This window comes from Dipodomys spectabilis, unplaced genomic scaffold (assembly GCF_019054845.1).
Source record: "Dipodomys spectabilis isolate Male_0828 unplaced genomic scaffold, ASM1905484v1 ptg000054l, whole genome shotgun sequence".
NCBI lineage: Eukaryota > Metazoa > Chordata > Mammalia > Rodentia > Heteromyidae > Dipodomys > Dipodomys spectabilis.
The window spans coordinates 39,404,619-39,417,300 of NW_024870731.1; the positions used below are offsets into that span (position 1 = coordinate 39,404,619).

At 43.3% G+C, this 12,682-nt stretch overlaps 1 protein-coding gene across 1 annotated transcript in view; it reads left to right on the plus strand.

Annotated features, from left to right (window-relative positions):
* The window catches only part of Grm7 (glutamate metabotropic receptor 7), a 567,359-nt gene that overhangs the window by 405,055 nt on the left and 149,622 nt on the right, over positions 1-12,682 (plus strand). Inside the window, exon 7 of the mRNA XM_042680057.1 lies at positions 748-887. Coding sequence (XP_042535991.1) covers positions 748-887 — 140 coding nt within the window. The remainder of the gene's footprint in view (positions 1-747; positions 888-12,682) is intronic.

Sequence of the window (12,682 nt, forward strand, 5' to 3'; positions counted from 1 at the left end):
TAGTTGGGCAGAAACTAAAACAATAAAACCACCCTCGTCATCATTATTGCCATTCTCATCAGCAGAACTGTGAAAATTTAATGTTGTCTCCAAAAAGAAAATTATGTGTGTAGTTTTTGTTCCCCTGAAGGGGACATTTCCAGAATAAAATGCTAAGGAATATCGAGACATTGAACTATAGGAGAAGACGGACTACCTTTCTGCTTTATATCATTAGCACTGGCAGCTCTTACTGGTGACCTGCCCACAAATGATGGAGACCATGTGGAGGGAATCGTGGAAACAATGAGGTTGTCTCTGATTAACGGGTTCACCTTGGCTGTCCTCTGATAGTGTTGAGAAGCACATGTGCTTCTCAGCTGTGCTGATCTGTGGCGTTCCTCTGGCGTCATCTCTGAGGGCGGCACACCACCCGAAAGCTGGGGTTCCACTAGGAACAGAAGAGAAAAAACAACGACAACAACCCACTAGTGCAGGAATTCTATCTTCTTTGCCTTCCTGGCCACTGTGGGGTAAATGGTCTCCCTCTGTCTCACCCTTCCACCACAATATTCTACCTCACCCCAGCCCCACAAACACAATGACATGCACTGAAAGCTGGGAAACGCTGAAACCAAAATAATTCCTTTCTTCCTTGGTGAAAAGTCTCCACCCTGTCCCTTCCCAGCTCTCCCGGCTCACCCCTAGCCTAGGAGATGGAGGAACTCTGGCTCCACAATGACATCTCTCCTTCCTGGTCACCTGCAGGAAGTGCTGGCACCCCGGTGATGTTCAACAAGAATGGAGACGCGCCTGGGCGCTATGACATCTTTCAGTACCAGACAACCAACACCACCAACCCTGGTTATCGTCTGATCGGGCAGTGGACGGACGAGTTACAGCTGAACGTGAGTCTGCCCGTTTCTCTTCTTCCCTGCCTGCTGCATGAGATCTGTGATTCTCATTCGTGCTCATGGGGACACACACGCGAGCTTGCAACGTATCGCCAGTAAGCAGGTAGCAGTGATGATGGCGACGACAGGAACTGAGCACTGAGTGTGTGCGTTACAGGTGTCGCCATGGGTGTTGTGGCATTAAATCTGAGATTCCTCTCCATGGACAGCAGGTTATCTGCTTCTACTCTTACATGATTGTTTCTTAGAGTTTTCTTTCTCCTTTCCTTTCCCCTTCCTGCCTCTCTTCCCTTCCCCTTTCTTTCCTTTCATGATGACATTTGTTTTCTTTTCCTATGCTTAGTTCGTTTCATAGCAAACATTAGCCTCCTAAGTGCCAAATTGGGCCTTCTATAACCATTACCCCAGCTCATGTCCCACTCAATCATAGTTAAATGGAGAAATGAGTATTAACACCTTATTCAAGCCTTCTTATCCTGTAGGGTCTTGAATGGATTGCATAAGACTTGTGTACATTAGGAAGAGAGTTTGTTTACTTGCTCACATGTTACTCTCATCCAGAAACTTCTATGCAGGTGCAGTGGCTTAATCTCTAGGCACTTTTTGATATATAAGTTGTCCATGATAGTCCCTATCTCAGCAAAGGTTGTGGGGGGTTTTTTTCATGTCTTTACCAAAGTTGGAAATTATGATTAGCCTTCATGAGTCTGTACTTTAGGCAATTGTTGAGAGTAAGGTTTCTTAGCAGTAAAAAACAGAACCAACCCATATCTCAGAGTAAGGAGTGGGGGTTTGGTTCACAGTGTCTACAAAAAGGAGATGATGGACACAAGTAGTGGTAAGCTACCTCAGGCTGCTCATTGCCTTTATACAGTGCCCCTGCCTGGCTTGGTCAGCCCTTCCTCTCCTGAGTTTAGTCATCCCAACTGAACTGACACCAAGACTGAGTGCAAAGGATTATAACAGGTAACCCAGAATGGCTGGAGCCGGACACTAAGTGCCATCTATGGCTAACATGAACACTAAGGGACCAAGAGAAAAGGACCACCTGAACTTATCCTGTATCCAAGGCACAGCTCCACTGTGTGCAAAAAGAAAATAAAAGCCAAGCAAACATAAAACCCAAAAGGCAAATCTTAGCTGGAATGATCAAAAGCAGAATGAAGACATGTGTGGTCTTAGAGATGCCTATAATCCCAGTCCTCTGGGGGCCAAGGAAGGAGAATTGCACATTTGAACCCAGCCTAGGTTCCAATAGAAAAGACCCTCAAAAACTTAAAGACAGAATGCAGAAAAGGAAGGAGGTATGGAAAGGGACAAAAAGGAAGCAAGGAAAGAAAGGAGGGAGGAAGAGAAGGAAAGAATAGAGGGAGAGAAAGGAAGGAAGGAGGGAAGGAAGGTAGGAAGGAAGGAAGGAAGGAACAAACGAACGAATGAAGGAATGAAGGAAGGAATGAAGGAAGGAAAAAGAAGGACAGAAAGAAAGAAAACAAAGGAATAAAAGAAAGAAAGAAGGAAGGGAGGAAGGGAGGGAGAGAGGGAGAAGGGGAGGGAAGGAAGGGAGGGAGGGAAGCAGGGAGAGACAGTAGGAAGAGCTTAGCTGATTGGCTAACCACAAATGGGCCCCTGTGTGTTATCCAGATGGGTTAACCAAGATTAGAGGCACCAGGTCAAGGTATATGGCATGTCTAAAGTCATAGATATTATTATAAACCCAAGGAGATGAAATTAAGTGACGTGTTAGTGTCCTGTATCATAAGCGCTGGCACAGGTATCATTTCTGGTATGGGTGAGTTTTGAATGTATGCAGGATTCCCACCTGTCACTTGACAGCCTCTGATACAATCTGTGATCATCTGAGAATCTCAGATCATTTTATGATCTGTCCTTTAAACTGATTCTATTTTTCTTTGTGTAGTTGATATTTTATTCCTTTTGGATATTGAATTCAACTGGCCATTTAAGGAGTTCTTATTGTTAGGGTTGGGGGGGGACTATTTTTACATTTTATTAGCATATATACAGGGTTATTAGCATATGAAAGGGTTTAATCTTGATACTCCAAACTTGTATACAATGCATCCTGGTCAAATTCCTTCCTTCCCTCCCTCTCCCTTGCCCTTTCTGCCATGGTAAACACTTTGATTTCTAAATAATAATTACAGGTTTGACTGCATCAAATTTAGGAATGAAAATTATTTTTATACTTTTTTTGTATGTATATTTCAGTCCTGACGTTTGAACTCAGGGCCTTGATACAGTCCCTGAGCTTCTTTTGTTCAAGGCTTGAACCACAGCTCCACTTCTAGCTTTTTTTGGTGGTTCATTGGACATAAGAATCTTATGGAACTTCTCTGCCCAGACTGGCTTTGAACTGCAATCCTCAGATCTTAGCCTCAGGAGTAGCTAAACTTAGAGGTGTGAGCCACTGGCACCCAGCATGAAACGCTGGAAAGATAAAGATTTGGAAGGGGGTAGGAGCAGGAACTGAAAGACCAATCAAGAATCTACTGTAGTTGTCAGGCCAACCAAAATAAGGTAAAACTGTGAAGTCATTCACCAACTTCAAGGTGCCTTTGAATCATCTGGAAGCTTCTAACACCTAGACAATGAAGCCCCGTACTTGGAGTTTGATTTGGGAGGTCTGGGCTAACGCAGACTTGGCAGTTGGCTTTTCTGAGTCCCCTCAGGGTGATGCTGATGACACCCCATGAACCATGAGGTGACTGCAGAGGGGAGACTGCACCAGAGGTGGAAGTACACACCTGAGGGACTGTGCAGGTGCTGGTAGCCCCGGGTGAGAAAGGCTGCTGGGACCAGGAGCACGCCAAGACAATGCTTCATTGGGATTTTTACAGTGGTGGGATTTCTGAAATATATGAGTGCCGAAGGAAATGGATTTAAACCAGAAACTCGGGCAAGAGTAGTTTTGACCTGCAATTAAACAACAACAACAACAACTAACTTTTTAGCCAATAAATGGGAAGAAAAACAGAAAGGCAGATAACCTGAGGCCTTGGAAACTTTATAGACTATGATAGCGTCGCTTCCAGTGTAACCTATCCACAATAGTGGGTTTCATTTGCCTAGAGAGTTGGGTTAACCCAGATGCTATGCGTCTCTGGAAGCTAGGGGAGAGGCATGGGCTGGATGCAGAGCTAAGCAGTTCCATTCTGCTCAGCTGAGCGCTGTGTGGTAGGCAGGGAGGGACAGACTGCCAGCCTGAATCTCAGGGGGAAGCCAGAAGTATTTGCGTGGTATTGAATGTGGACAGGAAAATGGAGGACAGGTGTGAATAGAGACAGCTCTCAGGGGGTGGTCAGTTGGGTAAATTCAACTAGAGTGGTGAAAAGTCGTTTTGAGAGGAGGTCCCCTGTGGACATTTTTCCTTGAATGTGGGTCTTGTTGGATGGGGATGAGCTAAGAGAAGGTAGGAGTGGTTCCCACAGGATGCCTCCCTTCCCCACTCCCACCCCACGTGGACTCAGAGCTGTGACCCCAAATCTTCTTCCCAAAGTTGCAGTTGCAGTCAGTCTACCCACGTTGTGCCTTTGGATATAACTCTGTGATTCTGTTTATTAAAAAATATGTATTTGTGAGAGTGGAATTTAGACAAATACCACTTTGTAGGTTGGTTTTTCTTCTCATCAGTGGAACACAACAAAGCATTTCGAGTAACAGATATACTTGCCCATATTTACAAAGACTCAGGGGTACTTTTCCAATTCCCAGTTCCATCTTCTCTAGCAAATGAAATTTGCAGGAGTGCTCTCTCTGAGGTCAGTAATTGCAAATGAGTTTCTGAGCCAGAAAGTTTTAGCTTCTCAGAATCCCAGTGTGGTACATCACACCGTTCTTCCGCCTTGTCTGCAGGTGATGCTCTGGGGTGTGGGTGCTACGTAAGGTGCCATCAGCTAGAGCGTATCTCCTATACCCTTACTGCCAGCATTGGCACGTCTGTGGCCTGAGAAGTGACTGCTGTCCTGGTATCAAGATAATTTCTGCTTAAAGAAGAAATTCTGCAGAAGATAGAATTAGCAAATATACATATATATTATATGTAACATGTGTAACATATAAAACTATATGTATATATATATATAATTTTTTCCTCTCCCAGTTGTAGCCCTTAAAGATATAACCCTGTTTTAATTTCTTAGATTTCTATTGTACTGTCAAGAGATTTCATAGCTGGAAATCATGGATAAAGCCAGTAATCCTAGCTAAGGGAGAAGTAGAGACCTAGGGATCTCAATTTGAGAGACCAGCTCAGGCAACAATGAAGTTCACAAGATTCCATCTCATACTCCAGAGCAAGACTGGCACTGTGATCTGCCATAAATGAATGGTGCTTGTTCGTACTGTCTCTCTGTCTGTCTGTCTCTCTCTTTCTCTGTCTCTCTCTATCTCTCTCTGTCTCTCTCTATCTCTCTCTGTCTCTCTCTTTCTCTGTCTCTGTCTCTGTCTTTCTCTCTCTCTATCTACCTACCTATCTCTCTCTGTCTCTCTCTGCTTCCTGTCCTATAAAAGTTAGAAATGAAAAGCTCTTTGGAAGTAGAATCCATGTTTTAGTCTTTGTTTTATGGACCAAGAGGTACCAAAAGGGCCCTTCTTTTAAACTCAGGAACTTGTGCTTGTTAGGTGGGTGCTATACTGCTGAGCCATGCCTCCAAACCTGTTTGCACAAGGCCAGGGTCTTACTTACTATCCATGCAACATGCTTGACTCCATGCTGCGCATACCCAGCTCACCTCCACGGAAATGGAGTCTGGTTGACTTCCTCTTCCAGGGCTGTCCTGATCCAGCCTCCCAAAGAGCTTGGGATAACTGGTACATGACGCTGCACCCAGCTATGTGTTGTGAAGGGATTTTGAAAACACCTCTGCCCAGTCTAGTCTCAAGCCATGATTCTCCTGTTCTAAGATCTCCCAGTTGTTCAGGTTATAGTTATGAGCCAATGACACCAGCTCCCCTGCTGTCTCTTTAATGATTGACATTATTTGAATCATCAGCTACTCTTCCTTCTTCTGGGAATGGAGTATCCTACTTTCCTGTTTAGCTCTGAGCTTTATCCTGAATGCTCTGCAAGTCTCAAGGTGGCAACCAATTTAATGTAAGCCAATCAGTGGGGCCATAGTGATGGGAGATGCACCCAGATAAGCTTATCCAATGAGGACGAGCCATTGGGTGTCTGCTGGCCAATCCAGGACATCACACTCTTAAGAAGTGATTCTATTCTTGAAAGCTTAAGGGAGTTGTCCTGAGTGTACTGTGGTTGTTACAAGGAAAAGAGGTCAGATCTTGGAAAGGAAAACTACTCTACCTGAGATTGTTTGCCCCCTAGTAAATCCTTTACTGAAAACCATTTCTAATATTCCATGGATGGTTTAGTTATCAGTAAATTAAGACAATTTATGCAAGATACTTTCCACTTAAAATCTCATCCACTGTAATCATCAAAAATGTAAAACAAAAGGCTTTGTAGTGTACTCATGATGCAAAAGTAAACTAAAACCCCCTTTACTAGGCAGACTTTTTTTACATTTCACTAAACTCAGGTGATTAAATATTAATTTCAAAAGTTGTCATTTTGTTAAATATTGAATCTTCCATGCTGATTGGAATTTTGACTGTCACAGACATTTAAAGACATAACAATAGTTCATTTCCCAAATCAGCAGTAAAATTATATATGCCCCAATCAACACTTACATGTACTTGCCTATAAAACTACTAATCAGTCTATTGTATCATAATTGCAACAGAAAAAATGTTTTTGAAGTCTAATCACACCCTCATTTCCAATGGAGTAGATGAGCTATGGAGAAGGAGCTTTCCTCAAAGCATTGGTGGGAAGAAGGAAAGATTACTAAATTGTCAAAATCCCATACTTCTTCAGCTTCAGTCTGAAAGTTCCTTTATGAAATCACCTTGTTGCCTATCATAATCAACAGCTCTTTTGCATCTAATTTATAGCTTTGTTTTGAATCATTAGGTCAGCAATCTTTGAAGATGAGCTGATTGAATGGCTCTGAGTCTGTCCTTTCTAGCTGTAAGCCAGAACTGCTTCCTATAGTTACTGTTTACATGAAATATATACACCACACCAGGAACAGTAGCATATATGTGTGTGTATACATACACACATATATATGTATATATAAAATGTTACAGCAGCATGTCTTTACTTCATTGCATGTTGAAAACCATTTAAAAGGTCCATTATAGTGCTGCTGGGATTGTTTTCCTTTTTCTTATTTTTTTTTGTTGGTCGTGGGGCTTGAACTCTGGGCCTGGGTGCTGTCCCTCAGTTCTTCAGCCCAAGGGTAGCGTTCTACCACTCGAACCACAGCACCACTTCTGGTTTGGTTTATTGGAGATGAGTCTCAGGGACTTTCTTGCCTAGGCTGGCTTTGAACTGGGATCCTCAGATCTCAGCCTCCGTGAGTAGCTAAGGTGACAGGCGTGAGCCACTGGCGCCTAGCAAGGATTCCTTTTCATTATACCTCAGCCCTTAGTATATTGCTTAACCTACAGCAGAAAGAGTTGATCAAATGTTTGGTGGATGAGCACATCAACAGTTGGATTACACAGATAATATAGTGGCAGGAAATGTGTCCTTTTTGCTGTGGTATCTCAAGATCTGTTGGATGGATGGATGAGAAGACATATCCAGAATTGGGTCCCATTCAGTGCCATATGTAACTCAGTTAATCTATTTAAGAACTTGATTTGTCACAAAGCTTCTTCTGTATTTTAGGTCATCTCTTAGGTTCTTCCAATTGCAAAGATAGGCTGTTAGGGCCTTTGAATGATAAAGCAGGTCAGGAGAAAAGGAGAAAAAAGGGGGGATAAAATAATTGGATTTAGTTTGGTCCCAAGTGCTTTTTGTATTTTTAGAAACATATCAGTGGTTATTTGAGAGCATGGAGTAGAATTACTGCTTTTCAGGGATCAAATGGAAGAGTTGCTAGGTACTTGGGCTTTTGTTGAAGTGAACTCATAATCAAATGACTAAAGCCAGTTGCATCTGCTACCTCCTTTCTATATTCTTCATGCTACCTTACAGGAAAAGCCAAAGCAAAAAGGGATTCAAAGTCAGATAGATTTAGTAGCTAATCATGACTCTCTCTCCAGTTATTAACTCACTGGACATAAGCAAAGAAGGACTCTCCAGAAAGACAGCATTTGACCTGACACGAGCTATACAAGAGTCACTTCCATTTGTCACCATCTCGATCTGAACTTTACAAACGATATTTACTAATCACTAACAGCATCTCCTACTTATTTGTCAGCCAAATGAAGAGGAAAGACCCTCATCTGACAATAACAGGAATGCTTGGACAATCAATGGCTTGCTATTATTTTTAAAAATTGGTAAATTACATGTATTTTTTAACCTCTCTTTGAAAGGTCAGATGTAGCAATAATAATCCCATTAATATCATGCAACCAGGGTTGGTGGTGGTAGTAGTAGTAGTTGTAGTAGTAGTAGTAGTGGTGGTAGTGGTAGTAGTAGCAGTAGTAAGCAGGCAGGTGTCTAACTCTACTTACCACAAACTCCACCACTCCCTCCTGCCTGATTCCTGCCTAAGTCCACTTTCTTCAACATATACCTAATTCATTCCATTTTATCCACCTAAACTAAACTAGACTTACGGCATATGCCAACTTAGTTCCACTAATTTGTTCTGAGTTATATACTTTACTTTTTATTCTAGTCTGAGGAAATTGGTTTCCAAAAATGAACACTACTAGATCAATAGAGTTAATAACCCCAAACATCCAGGAGTAAGTAATAATACTTTTTTTAAATAAAGGGTCAATAAATGCAGCTTGCAAGAGGAAGATGCTTTTATTTGGAAACATTCATCTGTGCACATTCTAAACCATGCTGGGTATGGAAGAATGTTTTGTCAGCATGTTGTCTAGTAATCTGTGGCATAGAGCTGTGTTATTTCTACAAACATCTGGAAGATTAATTGTATTTACAATCATCAATATGGTCCCACAAACATGTACATTAAAGATGTCTGAACCCCAATAAATTCTTGTTTGTGTTATAGCCATCCAAACAAGTCCCTTCACATTTATTAATATACTCTGTGTTTTGTAGGAAAGATGCTAAATTTCATTACAATTTGTATTTTAGGTTCAGGCAAAATATACATGATAACAGAAATAAGATGAATGATCTAGAGAGCGCTCAACTCTTCCAGCAGGGACCCCTTCCAGTCATTGCCAATGCAAATCTGCCTCTTTTTTTGCCTTAGGAAGGCAAAAATTCTAAAATGACCTAATTATGTTATCATTAAAAGATAGTTCTGGACTGGGAATGTGACTCAGTGGTAGAGTGCTTGCCTAGCATGCATGAAGCCCCATGTTTGTTTCCTTAGTACCACATAACAGAAAAGGCCAGAAGTGGTGCTGTAGATCAAATGGTAGAGCATTAGCCTTGAATATACAAAGGATCAGGGACAGAGCCCAGGACCTGAGTTCAAGCCTCAGGATTGGCAATAAAAAAGAAAGAAAGCAAAGATAGTTCTTAGGTATGAAGTGTTTTTATACAACCGGGAGATGGTTTTATTAAGTGGTACCCCATCACAAGGCCCCAAATAAGATTTTCCCTTGCCACTAATTATCAAGGAAAGCACTTAATATCATCATGTTAAATCATGGTCACCATTACTAGCAAAATAAGTGGACGCATCAACTTCAGAGTGGACAGGTTCACCTGAGCCACCATTTTGGAGTTCTTAGCTCATCATTCTGAGGATGCATACCTTTGGGGAAGAACAGTATAGCAAACATCACAGGATGGAAGAAACTGCTCATGTGTCATGATCATCACAAAGCAGAGAGAGAGAGAGAGAGAGAGAGAGAGAGAATGGAAGAAGAGGTATTGGAGTCCCAGAATCTTTCCCCAGAGCATGCCCCCAGTTAGCTACACGCTCCTCTCAACACACTGGGTGCCAGTTAATAATTCTGATGCTCTGGGAAGTCTGTTATATTCCAAATTCTCATCGTGCTCTTGCACAATGAGCCAGACATTGAGCCCAGGGGAAGTTCTGTACCAATAAGATATAGCTCCAGTCCCTCCTAATTCTTAGACAATTGGTATAGTTGCCTACTCAGTGAGACTTAAGCCAAGCATTTTTTATCAACACTTTTATGGTTCATTAAGCTGAGCTATTTGATAGATAACTGCTCTATTCCATTCCTGGAAAGCCCAAGAAATAGTCTAGAATTCAGCAAAGTACATAGAACCCACCCTTAGGACGTCTCAGGGATGAAGAGTTCTAGGATCTTAAAAATGATGCCAAAGGCATAGGAAAGTTAGGTGGCTTGGGGAGGGAGTTCCATTGACCTCCAACTTGTTCTCAGTGCCCCTGCAAATGGGATAGCCCAATCTGCCGATGATAAATAGAACTCTGGTGCAAGAGCAAAAGAAGGAGCTTCAAGGTCACCTGCATGGGCAAAAGAGAGGAGAGAATGATGCTTTTCCCTTTCTCTCCTCCCCCCCCCCCCCGCCCACCCCGGCCTCACCTCTTCCAGATCCATTTGTTACGGCTCGTATCTTAAAGTATCCTAGTCAAAAGGCTTGGTCCCCAGTAGAGCAATGTTCAGAGCTGGGGCCTATGGAAGATGTCTGGATGATTAAGGCTCTGGGTTCAGAGACGGATTAATGCCATGGGTGACTGCATATCTTTTTTTTTTTGGGGGGGGGTCTGGTCATGGGGCCTGAACTCTGGGCCTGGGCTCTATCTCTCAGCTCTTCAGCTCAAGGCTAGCGCTCTACCACTGGAGCCACAGTGCCACTTCCGGGTTTTTTCTTTTTGCTTACATGGTATTGAGGAATCAAACCCAGGGCCCCATGCATGCAAGGCAAGCACTCTACCTCTGAGCCACCTTCCCAGCCCCTGCATATCTTAATGGACTATTGGGAGATATGAGAAGTGTAGCAGTTCAAGGTATTAGAAGTTGGCCCTGTGAGGAGGGGCCCTTGAAGGATGTATTTTGTCTCTAGCACCTTCCTACCTTCTTCTCTCTTCCTCTCCATTTTCCCTCTCCCTTAGAGCCCTCCCTCTGTCTGCATGTGCATCTTCCTCCTCCAGGCACTCAGACTCCCATGATAATCATTCACACCATAGGTCCAAAAGCACCTGGGCAGGTCAGGAACTAACACTGCAAGCTATCGATCTTTCCTCTTCTTGCCCCAGGTATTTCGTCATAGCAATGGAAAGCCGAGTACCACTCCACCTCCTGTTTTCTTTTGTAGAGCAATATATTTGGTCACGCCAATTATTTTCCACCCTCCCTCCACTTTCAGCGCCAAGTAGCATAAAACTCCAAGCGATGTCAACCTATCTATACCCATTGCTTAAGCCAGCCAGATCTGTAATGGATACAGCCAAAGCTGTTTAAAGAGCAGCATCTGTGTCCTCAGTGTGGCCTTTATCTGAAAGAGTCCATTCCTCTGGTTACTCTACCCAAGAGCCTCTAGGCCCACCCCCGACTTCTCAATGGGATATTTCTCCCTGGTTAAGTTACCTTTCTTCCTAGTATTTTGTATATCTACAAATATCTGCTCTGAAAAAAATATCTATAGCTGAAGAAAAGCGAACTCTTCCCCACTCCCACACCTCAAAAAATGAACAAATAAAAGCACATTTAAATGAACAAAATTTCCCCTGCATATCCATCCCCTACCCACCCCCCACCATCCACGTTCATCATCAATGTATTTCCTGTTCCTGGAAACAGGTTCTGGCTGATAGTGTACAGCTGTACAGCTAATTTCCCATTGTGAAAGATGAAAGTGGCTTCTGCGAGGTGGATGTGTATGTGTGTGTTTATTGCTAAATCTTACAAGTTCCCATCAGCCTGATGGTGGAACCCAGGGAGAAATCTCTGTCTTGCTGGGAAGTGGGATGAGGGAAACCTGGGGGAGAGGAAGGGGTTCCTCAGACTGTCTCATTTTGCCTGTGGTGCCCTGGCCATCACTCCGCAGCGCTCTAAGCCAGACGCTGCATCCTCTTACAGTGTCTCCAGTAAGTACTCGGCTATTCATGCATGAGGAGCATTTCCAATTGCTCTACTGAACAATTGCTCTCGTCTTCCCAAAGATGACAGTGAGAAAGAAGCAACACACTCAGAACAAGAAAGACAGCAAAAAGGATGTGGCGAGAGAATACAAAGAAGGCTAAATTTCTCATAAATAACAGATGTGTTTCTTGATGGATTGTGTGGCGATACTGTAAGGGAGCCTTCGGGATGAGTGAGTAGGACGCGGGGGACATGCTGCCTGCCGCTGGAAATCACACTCGCGGAGCAGGCCTTTACCTGTTGATGGATACATGTGGGAAAGGAAGGTGGCTTTCTGAAAATTGCCCTGAAATTATGTATGCTGCAATAAGAAGCTAGTGTCGAAGTTGGTAAATAGTCAGTTACGTGATTTGTGGGCATATTTCCTTGAGAGTTAATTCTCCCCCCCCCCCCCATCAACAGGATAGATCACCTTGGCTTATAAATGCTGGTTGGCAGGATTCAACCAACAGTGCCGGGTGACAGCGTGAGGAGGGCGGAGACAAGGGGTGGGGCCCTCCATGCTTCTGGGTCTCATCACGGCCATTGTCACACAGATGAGTGGCATTGCCACTTAAGCTGACTGCCTTGAACGATTTGAGCAGATCCGCTGCTTTCCAGTCATTCCCTGACTACCAAGTGGCAAAGATTCTGAAGAGTTCCTGGCTGTGTGGCAGATTTTCACTGTCAAGTATCTTATT